The sequence below is a fragment of the Phoca vitulina genome, unplaced genomic scaffold (assembly GCF_004348235.1).
Source record: "Phoca vitulina isolate PV1807 unplaced genomic scaffold, GSC_HSeal_1.0 scaffold48, whole genome shotgun sequence".
NCBI lineage: Eukaryota > Metazoa > Chordata > Mammalia > Carnivora > Phocidae > Phoca > Phoca vitulina.
In genome coordinates this window covers 7,923,849-7,936,012 of record NW_022589751.1, presented here as the reverse complement: position 1 = coordinate 7,936,012, position 12,164 = coordinate 7,923,849, and the positions used below count along the sequence as shown (strand labels likewise).

General features: G+C 36.6%; 1 protein-coding gene across 7 annotated transcripts in view; it reads right to left on the bottom strand.

Moving 5' to 3' along the window:
• The window catches only part of TBC1D12 (TBC1 domain family member 12), a 103,825-nt gene that overhangs the window by 55,977 nt on the left and 35,684 nt on the right, over positions 1 to 12,164 (bottom strand). For 3 of the 7 annotated variants that reach the window (XR_004302679.1, XM_032432186.1, XM_032432185.1), the window contains exon 2: positions 7,129 to 7,252. Coding sequence is in view for 3 of the 7 variants with exons in the window: in XM_032432186.1 (XP_032288077.1) it covers positions 7,129 to 7,252 (124 nt within the window). In the remaining 4 variants the exon portion in view is untranslated. Of the gene's footprint in view, positions 1 to 392; positions 463 to 1,954; positions 2,039 to 3,378; positions 3,410 to 3,524; positions 3,561 to 7,128; positions 7,253 to 12,164 lie in introns of those variants that run through there. The other 4 variants (XM_032432193.1, XM_032432188.1, XM_032432194.1 and 1 more) reach the window with 4 other exon arrangements.

Genomic DNA, 12,164 nt, shown 5'->3' with positions numbered 1-12,164 from the left:
ATCATGTTCCAAATATTATATCCAGTAACAAAGCAAAAGTAACTAGGCATGCACAGAGATAAAATAGCATCTAACAGAAACTAACAGAGGGGCACCTGGGTGGCTCAGTCGGTTAGGTGTCCAACTCTTGATTTCGGCTCAGGCCACAATCTTGGGGTCATGAGATCAAGCCTCATGTGGGACTCCACACTTGGCAGGGAGTCTGCTTGAGATTCTCTCTCCCTTTCCCTCTGCCCCTCCCCCTATTCATGCTTGCACTGTCTCTCTCTCTCTTTCTCAAATAAATAAATCTTAAAAAAAAATTAGCGGAAATGATTTTCAATATAAACAGACCTACAGAATTTGCAGACAGTGGAGTTATCAGACACAGGCTATGAAACAACTATACTTACTATGTTAAAGGAGATAAAGGCCAAGCTTGAAATTTCAGCAGGGAACTGTAAACTGTAAAAAGTGATACAGCAGATTTGAAAAAGAACCAGCTAGAAACATAAGAATTGAAAAACACAAATCTGACATTAGGAACTCAATGTATGGGGCTGTATTTTTAACACATTCTCTAGGTAATCCACTGTATTTAGGAACCAGAATCATAGACTATTATAATAAATCTTAATGTCCTTGTTTGCCAACCCACTTTTTCTAATTTAGCTTCTATAATGCCTCCAAAATTACTTTTCTAATATATGAATTTGATGTCTCAGTACCTTATTTAAAAGTATTTTGGGGGACCCCTGGGTGGTTCAGTCGGTTAAGTGTCTGCCTTCGGCTTAGGTCATGTTCCCAGGGTCCTCGGATCGAGCCCCACATCGGGCTCCTTGCTCAGCGGGGAGCCTGCTTCTCTCTCTCTGCCTGCTCCCCCCTGCTTATGCTCTCTCTCTCTGACAAATAAATAAAATCATTAAAATAAATAAATAAATAAATAAATAAATAAATAAATAAATAAATAAAATGTTTTTTAAAGAAGGTATTTTGGATAAAACCCAGCTCTCTAATCTTGTGGCTAATGACCTTTCACCATCTATCCTATATCCCTGATATACTGGCCTACTAACTAAAAAAGTCTTGTGCATTCCTGCTTGCTCATTCAATTTCCTCTTTCTGGGATGGCTTTCCCCATCTTGTCTACCTTGTAAACTCCTACCAGTTAGTATACTTCAGAACACAACTCATTATGTCATCCCTGAAAAGAATTAACTATTCTTTCATCTGTACTCTTCATACTTAGTTCACAACTCTACTATAGCACTCAAAATCATTAAAATTATATATGAAGCTATGTCTCCCCCCACAGTTATACTGGAATAATTCAAAGGCTAGGACTCATATTTATTTATATCCCAAGAACCTGAACCAACATACACAGTCAACATATGTTGAATAAATTATGCATTTACTGAAGTAAAAAACAGACAATCCTAGAGAAGAATCTAGAATCAGTTCAAGAATTTTGTCCTTCAATTTCTGCTATAGAGTTTGCTAACATGAGGTCACATGGTGAACTGGTAGCAGAATGGTATTCTGCCACACTCTGATGTCTTGGGCTCTGTAGCTAAAGGTATCTACCAGAAAGAAGGTGACTAGGAGGGAAATGTGAGAAAAGATCAGACTATAGGTTCAAAGGCAGGGTGGCCAGTGTCTCGGAATAGCTTCTTAAAGAAGTAAAATACTAGAACTGGGGAGAGTAAAGAATAAAATAGGAGCTTCTCTTCCAAAGACAACATGAAAACCAAAATAGCCTGACACATAAACTGACTTGACTTTGAGTTTCAGTAGACAGTGAGAACACCCCTTCTAAAGGAGCTAATGTTAAAGCTGCATCAATCATATTTCTATATGCTGTGAATAGTTTATAGACAGCCAGAATAATGTTTCAGAAATGGAAGTGACTTCCCATGTGGACCTCTCTACCACCTCAAGACCATGCCTGCCCAAGATAAAGAGGCTCTCTTACACAACTTGATCCAAGAGCCAGGAAACCATCACACTTGGAGTAGAGAGGATAAAGCCAATTATGATGCCTTTACTGATTCTAAATTTTATTCCAGAATCTGTGAAGTAGGAGAAATAAAATCCATCACATAACTCAACCTTAACTGAAACCTTGGGGCAAAACATTTAATCACCCCTTGGCAAACAGGAATGTCTTAGTAAACTTCATTTTGGTAAAGTTATTAGCACAATTTTGTTTAGTCTAATTTGATGCCTAACATAATATACAAGTCTGACATAAAGACAGAATGAATACAACTTTTAATATAACTTTGATACAAAATGTATTTACAGAATCAAATAACAGGTAGTCAGTATTTTCAGACTGTAACCCTTTTCCAAGTCTCTGTCTCTGATGATAGCAAAAAACTTTCCTCCAAATCCCACCCAGTTCAATTTGTGAGAACTTACTGCTTTTATTCTTTTAGTTTTCTTTAACCAAAGCAAGTTTCTTTCTTAAGGCTTATACTTTTCTCCCCTCCAAGAAGCACAGGCTGAGCTATTATGAATTCCTCTCTCAACCTTCAGACCATACAAATTAACTTTTATGAAATCAATTTATTCACACATAGGAAAGACAATATTTTATCATTAACTATAAAATAAAGAACACACACGCAGCCAGAAAGGTAGTTATTGACTAGCTTCCCAAGGTGACATTACACTAGGTAACAAAGGTGAAAATAAAACAGGCAAGGGTGTAACAATTTTAAGGACTTTTTCAAAATAAATTCTGAACGCAGTCCAGCCCCTCCACAATTTAAACACAAATAAGGAAGTAGGTACTTTTTGCACTACTCAAATTTTATACCAAAGGTATCTATATTTAAGCATAATTAAAGCCAACAAATTGTTTTCAAATATTCTAATGCTGCACACACCAATCAAGTTATTTTTTTACACCAATCAAGTTATTAACCAGAATATTAAACTCTAACACGTTCACAATGTTATATATTTAAGTACTGCTCACAAAGCACACATATTCTAGTCCTTTTCATAATGTTATTGTTCCTGCAATAATACATTTCAAAGGCAATGGCTTAACTGAGGAGAGTGACCTATTCTTTTAGATTTTTAAGACATTTTGAAGTGCTCAGATTAAGAAATCAGTGTCTTAAAAGTTTTTTCCCTTACCTATCAAAAGTTATGTGAAAGTGTTTCAACCTCTCAACTGAAACTTCACTCAGAAAAAGACATGAGTGATGAAAAACTGGAAACATCATCTAAGTATTACAATCTCATTTTCTTATTTAAAGATGCCAATATAAAAACAGTTTCTAGCAAAAAAAGATCTGTCAGTTTGATATAAATAGGGTATATTCAATCTAGTATGCAATCATGTTACAATTATACATAACATGGCTCATTTGTAATCATTCTTACTTGCAGTTTGGAGATCGGACGACAATGTAGCTACATTCCAACTTTGGCCAATTAATTTAGAAAAACCAAAAACTTAGGTCAATTGAATTACAATATAACTGAAATACTATTTATTATTAACAGATGCAATTTTTAATATGGCTCACCAACTGGTTCAAAAGGCCACAAGCAGGAATTTCACACCTGCAAGAGAACACATGTGATAATCCTCATAAAATAATATTATGAATATTCATGTGATTTGGGAACTGATTCAAGTTAAATGCCAAACGTGAGTCAGTTTGACTTTGCTATTATCCTAAAATGATTTTTATGTTGCTTTATGTTATCATGAAAAGCACTAAAACTGATCAGACCTTTAATAAAATTTACTATAATTTAAAAAAAAAATTTAACCTACAAATATCTTTCACTTATGAACTTCATGTATCTCTGAAAAGTTATGGGTGCAAAACAAGGAAAGATAAATAAGGCAAAAAAAATTTATATATATATAGTGACATTCTGTTCTTGAAATGAGTAAAAAATATATATATATAACCCCATATATGTAAAAATATACACACATAATTATATGTGCTTCCACACAAAAAATGAATTTTAAAAGGCCTAAAAATGTGAAGGGAAAGTGAAATGAGACATATCTTCCTATAATGTCTTACATTTTTATAGAGAATGTAATCATGTGTTAATTGTGTAATTAATAATTAAGAAAAAAGTTTGTTAATAAAACCTTAATTTTCTATATAGTTACTTTATAATCTTATAGAGGTCGTTCCACTAAAAAGAAAATTCTGCCCCAATAATATAGTCATACTTAAGAATATATCAACTCCTTTCTGAATATCTGCTTTAAAAAATTATTATCCTATGAAATACTCCTCATCCTCTAATCTCTCAATAAATCTTACTATTTTGCCACTCAAAAGCAAGCAAGGAATCCTTAGAAAGCCCAGCAGAATGTACTTTCCTTCTGTATTTTTAGCATTGCCTCACTTTTTCAGGCACTTTTACACTGGAATTACTAGCTCCCTTCATTTTCTACAGCCTGAATAGCGTAAGGCCCTGCCCTAAAACATGAAAGATGTATCCTGGGGCGCCTGGGTGGCTCAGTCAGTTAAGCATCTGCCTTCAACTCTGGTCAAGCCCCGCGTCAGGCTCCAAGCCCAGTACAGAGTCCGCTTCTCCCTCTGCTTCTCCCCACACCTCCCCCTACCGTGCTCGAGCACTCCCTCTCAAATAAAATCTTAAAAAAAAAGAAAGAATGAATGAAAGATGTGCCCTAACATTCTTCATGTCTTTACTGATCCTTCATTTTTGATTTCTGACTCTCAACATATAATATTCATTCAAAAGCAGTACATGGTAAAGGATCTCAACAACTTTTATGTTCATAATGTTTTACAGAGTTTAAAATTCAGGGCTGTGAAAAACATGTTTTCAAGTGGCAACAGAGACACAAAGTTATAAATTTACTGTTACTAATAAAAGAAAATCATGCCCACCTTGAAAATGACAACTGCAGGGAAGAGGAGAGCAAAGTCAGACAAATGGGGAGGAGAGCACATACATACAAACAGGGAAAGACAAAGCAGAAAGGGAGAGGCAGAAACACGCTCCATTCATGGGAAGATACATATTTTGAGGGGGGGGGGTAAAGGATCAGAAGAACAAAGACTTCACTATCTACCACACCTCCCAGAAAACAAACAACCATGGAAAAGGCACCCAAATAACACACTAACCTACACGTCGCTGGAAAGTTCAAAAATTAAAAGGAGCAGGTAGGAGATACGATCATTTGTAAAAGGCCAGACAAAGGACTACAGAGGAGAGCAGCTGCATCAACTCCACTCCCTCGTCCCACATGAAAATAAGACTTGTTCTTTCCCTGACCCCTCATCAAATTTTCACACAATATACATGAAACAGAGAATGTGACGTCTTCGCTTTCCAAAATGAAAATAGCTAATTAAAAGTATACAGCATATAAGTAAACAGATAATTATCCAACCAGTAATTTATTTAGAGACCTGTTGCAGAATGTTAGTTTACATAAAGATATAAAAGTATGCACATGCATATTTAACGTAAACTATCATAAAGTCAAGAATACAAACCTTCAATAGCAAGACCACTGTTTTGCCTCTAGAGGGCGAACTTGGTCTTCTGGAAAACTCTAGACAAGAGAAGTTACTTTCAGACTTTAGGAAAAAATGTTAAAATTTAAGATGTTGAGATAGCAAAAATTCCCAAACTTTCTTGGTTAACAGTACCCTTAGCATACCATTAATTTTTTCAAGGTTCCCCCTAAACCAATAGAAATACCTAAGTATTCTGTTTAATAAGTAGTTATGCCCAACAACTTAATAAGGATTTATGTCCTAACACTTAGTAGTCATTTGATAAAATACACATAAATTGAAGGGAAAAAGGCTTTCATTCTTAAATAGCCACAATTACTAATTAGGCATGTATGCTTCTTGTGCACTGTATAATTTCACAAATCTTGAAATCAGATTGGACCCGGTCACATTCATTTCCTGTTGAACACTGATTTTTGCACAGTATCTGATTTTCATCACAGCAACCTCAGAAAACCAGATTTACAAAGATATGATGCCACAGAAAAAAAATATAGTGCCACTTAATGTCAAAATTGTGTATAATTTCAAGCTAACAGTCTGCACTGTAACCACCAGACATGGAAATCACTGAGTTAGCCACTGTTCCCCAGTGCCTTAGCTGTAGCACATGGAGTGCCCAGGTTCACAGGCTGGAAAACACAACACTACAGTTTCAAGTCCCAGCAGCTATATAAACTAGTCAATATTTTAATTGTAAATAAAATTAACTACAACAGATGTTTTTAAAGATTTAAAAATTTTCTTCTACTAATAGCCAGGGAAACCAGTTTTTCTTTGAGCAATAAAAGGAACACTATTAAATCCTTAATGGAAGGTATTTTTTCCAATTTGAATGATGATTATTGTCTTAATGTGATTATTTTTATACACAATGGTTGTGTTGAATCTGAAAAACTACAACTTCGGGAAGGAGAGAGATAGGAAATGTATTACATACATATCTCCTTCTGAGCAACAACTTCTCAGAACTTAGAAATGCCTGCAAACTGATCCAGTCTCACTTATCTCCTAGTACTGATGGAGCCCAAGTTCAGGAGTCAAGCAAGATCTGAAATTCTTAAGAGCTTCAGAACATGGACATTAATACAGATATTAGAAGAACTGACTCCAAAATTACTAGAAACAGATTATACATCCACCTATCTCACAAAGTCCTTGGTTCAGTCAGAACACCAGAAAAGTGACCAAAGATGGTGTTCAACCTCAAAATTTACTCAGCTTTTGCTTTCTGCTCTTTCACCGACTGACAACTCCCTGCATCCATAAAATCTGTGCCACTGGCAAACGCTACCATATTCAATTAGAAGTCAAAGTATGTGGTAAGACTGCTTAGCTAAGAAGAAAAACAAAAAACCAAAAAGCTCTCCAAGGAATAACTAGGAAAAAAAAAAATCAATGTTCTATCACTTTCGAGAATTTTCACAACCATAAAAGATAACTGAAAATAGTGCGTGTTTTTTTAAAAAAAAATTAAGGTTACTACAAATATCTAATAATCCCCAAATTTTATATGTAGAAAAAGTATGAATGAAAGTGGAATATGATTATCAAGAAAAAATACCTGAAAAGCTAAGACAAACCACGTGGCTATATTAGTACTTACCTGTTGAATGATTTTGGAAGTTTTTTGAAGATTCTCTCTAGGAGGGACTTTACCAAATAATTTCCAGCCAGGAGCACTATGAACAACTGATTTGAGTTCCTTTGTCCTTTTTGGAAAAAGGTTTCTGAAACACAGAAAAGTTACATGAATTGTGTTTTTGGTAACCAGAGCACTATTTAATAATTTTTAAAGTATGTTTATACCCAAGACAAACACAAAATACATTTAAATTCTTTCTTTTTATTTTTTTAAAGATTTTTTTATTTTTAAGTAATCTCTACACCCAACACAGGACTTTAACTCAAAACCCTGAGATCAAGAGTTTCATGCTCCACCAACTGAGCCAGCCAGGTGCCTCTAAATGAAATTATTTCCACTACTTATACAACTGACTATTAGACTAACAAGACTTACTTAAGAATACCTGACTTATAGAGAAATTCTAGAAAAATTATCAACAGAGATACTAGATAAACAAATTGGGAGAAAAATGATAGCTGTAAATAAAATGTAAATATCTGCTTTGGATCAGTTACAAAGTATACTAGAACTGACTATACCTGTACTAGGTAATAAAAGCCAAGAATCTGAGAACAAAAAAGTTAAAGAGAATCTGTATAAAATAGGTAAAGTAATAAAATTTTTTTGGGAAAATACTATTTAATTATTTTCAGTAATAATTTGTTATGATTTGCAATAACAGGGCATCTACTGATCCTCCATTGCTATAATATATGTTTATGTAGATTGTTTTCCTAGGACAGATATGTACAAGAAAGCTTAGTGCCAAAGACTCAATAAACAGCCTTGGAAGAAAGTATCTCCTGGGCGCCTGGGTGGCTCAGTCAGTTGAGCATCTGACTTTGGTTTCAGCTCAGGTCCTGATCTCAGGGGTCATGGGATTGAGCTCCACATCGGACTGGGCACTCAATGTGAAGTCTCCTTGGGATTCTCTCTCCCTCTCCCTCTGCCCCTCCCGCTCCTGCTTTCTCTCTAAAATAAATAAATAAATCTTTGAAAGATTAAAAAAGAAAGAATCTCTCACTGATGTATCTTTCTAAAGGAAACCTGTACAAGGATCAAGGATTTTTTTTTTTTTTTTTAAAGATTTTATTTATTTATTTGACAGAGAGAGACACAGCGAGAGAGGGAACACAAGCAGGGGGAGTGGGAGAGAGAGAAGCAGGCTTCCCGCAGAGCAGGGAGCCTGATGCGGGGCTCGATCCCAGGACCCTGGGATCATGATCTGAGCCGAAGGCAGACGCTTAACGACTGAGCCACCCAGGTGCCCCAAGGATTTTTTTTTTTTAGAAGACTTTTTATTTATTTATTTGAGACAGAAAGCACACAAGAGCACAAGAAGGGGGAGGGTCAGAGGGAGACGGAGATGCAGATTCCTTGCTGAGCAGGGAGCCCAATGCGGGCTCAATCCCAGGACCCTGGGATCATGACCTGAGCTGAAGCCAGATGCTTAACTGACAGAACCACCCAGGTGCCCCCAAGGATCAAGGATTTTACTTATTTATCTCTAGGCCCTTACCAACCAAAATAAGTATCTATAGCAGATATAAGCAGGAATGATATTCAAAATATGTATCTATCAATAAAGCATGACCAGGGCACCCTCAGAAAGGTACTGATGAATCCAACCGAATAGGAACCCTTCTTATAAGCTATGATATAAGTGATCATTAAGCAAATTTTTAATTTGCACATATAGTTACAAATTATTTGAAGTCCTAAATAACCTGATTTATCTACATTCAAAAGATCATATATCTGTTCTTAAAAGTAATTATTGTGATAAAAAGGAGTTAAGTTTTTAAAGCCTAATGTTAAAGCCATTCTTTTGAGTTTAGAAAGATATCAATGGACTCCTACAAAAGAATGTGGACTAATCCCTAATAAAGAGACACTCCCATTTCCTTGCGTGTGCAATGGAAGTGAACTGATGACAATGTAGAGTAATTTCTATTTAGGATGCTTTAGAAGTTTCATCTCTGAAACTATATATAGTGACTCAAATCTCTACTTAATAAGACCTCTAGTTTGGAGGTTTTTAATAATGATTATACTGAGGACTGGTATATTTATACAATTTCAAGCCTCAAAGGATGGCCTATTAATTTAAATAACATTTGATATCTTGTGTGTAATAACAGAATTTCTATGAGCATTTCTCCTTCAAAATGAACATGAAACTGTTAAATTTTCTTAATAGAGGGCACTGAAAAAGACACGGAAGGAGAAAGGAGCTCTCCTGTGGTTTCCAGCTGCTGCAGAGTGGGTAGCAGAACTCTACTCCGTCACGTGCCCAGGACATGTAGTCTTTCAGCAAATTTGCAGCATTGGCAAACTCAACCTGGAGATGGCTTCTGCAGCTCTCCTGATACGGAAACTAGCACCCCAAAGGCTTCCTGCTGGCAGGGATATACCAGTTCCCTCAGTAAGCCCCACGCAGCTCACCTGTACTCCCTGGACAGTTCTCACCAGCCAAGCTATGCTCCCCCTACCAGCCCCTCTGTGGCTTGCCTATATCACAAAGGTTTGCCATCCAGCCATGCTAAACACAGGAGAAAAATCTTTGTCACCATGGTTTATGCAAAAAATTATTGAATATGACATCAAAGTCATTATCCATAAAATAAAAATTTTTAATTTTTTTAAGAGATTTTATTTGAGAGAGTGCACATGTGCACAAGCAGGGGGAAGAGCAGGGGGAGAGGGAGAAGCCGACTTCACGCTCAGCAAGGAGCCTGATGTGGGGCTCGATCCTGGGACCCTGGGATCATGACCTGAGCTGAAGGCAGACACTTAACCAACTGAGCCACCCAGGCGCCCCCAAAATAAACATTGAAAAACTGGCCTTAATCAAATTTAAAACAAATTTAAATCAAATTTGCAGTTCAAAAGCATCACTGATGCAAAATGTAAGAATAGGAGGATCTAGAGGTCAGTTCCTCCCCCAAAGTAAAAACTGAGCTGGAAAGAGCAATTGTAATCAACCGTTTCAGAACTCTAGAAACTTATTAACAAACAGGGAAGTACATGAAGGAAGAGAGTGCTGATCCTTCCTAAGTCTAGAGGTGTAAACCAACCACCTTCCCTCAATTCCTCAGCCCTTCCTTCCGTAGCAGCGGGGATTAGGATCCCACGTTTCTGAAGTGGTTGATGCATCAGGAGGGATAATAGGGCTCATGTCTTCCTAAAATTTGGAGTTATGAATTTGGGTTGGCCTAGCAGCACCTTGAGGGACCAGCACAGACATCTGTATCAGTTCAGTCATCTTGCAGCAGTGGCTTCTACCGGTGGTGTCTACCGTCACATTAAAAAAGATAAAACTCGGGCGCCTGGGTGGCTCAGTCGTTAAGCGTCTGCCTTCAGCTCAGGTCATGATCCCAGGGTCCTGGGATCGAGTCCCATATCGGGCTCCCTGCTACGCGGGAAGCCTGCTTCTCCCTCTCCTACTCCGCCTGCTTGTGTTCCTGCTCTCACTGTGTCTCTCTCTGTCAAATAAATAAATAAAATCTTTAAAAAAAAAAAAAAAAAAAGAATTTTTATAAAAAAAAAAAAGATAAAACTCTTGGGCGGCTGGGTGGCTCAGTCGGTTAAGCATCTACCTTTGGCTCAGGTCATGATCCCAGGGTCCTGGAATCGAGTCCCACATCGGGCTCCTTGCTCAGCTGGGAGCCCTCTTCTCCCTCTGCCTGCCGCTCCCACCTCCCCCCTCCCCGCTTGTGCTTTCTCTCTCTGACAAATACAATCTTAAAAAGAAAAAAAGATAAAACTCTTTTTGTCTCTCTTCTTGAGTCACACATTTACAGAAAAAATCTTTTTCAAGCTACCAGTTGACTGCAGAAATAAGAACAGAAACTTGTGACATCACACAAAAAGAATTATATACTTTGCAAAATAGTTTGGAAACATCACAAATGGATGACTCTAGCACTCAACAAGCAAAAATAAGCAATCACTGAAGAGTTAATAGATTTACAGAATACCACATTATTGTAATCGGAATATCCAGGTCTCAACAAAAAATTACAATACACACAAAGAAAGAACAAAGTATGAACCATTCACAGGAGCAAGATTTGACAAAAACATCCCTGAGAAGTCCAGACAGTGGAACTACTACTCAAAGATGTTAAATTAACTGTCTCAAATATACCCAATAAACTAAAGGAAACCACAAAGAAATGGGGAGTGGGGAATGCATGAACAAAATAAGAGTATCAACAAGGAAAAAGTATTATAGAAAGGAACCAAACAAATTCTAGAGTTGAAAACTAGCATAACTAAAATGAAATATTTCTTTTTTTTTTAAAATATTTTATTTATTTATTTGGGGACACCTGGGTGGCTCGGTTGGTTAAGCATCTGCCTTCAGCTCAGGTCATGATCCCAGGGTCCTGGAATCGAGTCCCACATTGGGCTCCTTGCTTAGCAGGGAGCCTACTTCTTCCTCTCCCTCTGCCTGCCACTCCTCCTGCTTGTGGGTGCTCTCTCTCTGACAAATAAATAAATAAAACCTTAAAAAAAAAACAAAAACAAGGATAAAGAGAAAATTTAGAAAACAGCAAGAGAGAAGCAAATACCACAAACAAGATTAACAACAAATTTTTCATCAGAAACCATGGGGGCCAGAAGGTAGTGGGATAATATATTTAAAGTTCTAAAAGAAAAAAGTAGCAACTACAAATTCTATATGCAACAAATCTATCATTCAAGAATGAAAGAGAAATGAAGACATTTCTAGATAAACAGAAGTTGAAGGAGTTCATTACCAACAGAACTGAGCTATAAGAAATGCTAAAGGGAGCTCTTCAGGCTGAAATGAAAAGTAACCAGAGAGTAACTCAAAGCCATGAGAAGAAATAAGTAACATTAGTAAAATTAACTACATAGGTAAATGTCAAAGCCAGTATTATTGTACTTTCGGTTTGTAACAACACTTTTTTTCCTATATGATTCACAAGGCAAATGTATAAAACAATATTTATAAATTTATGCTAATAGACACACAATGTATAAAC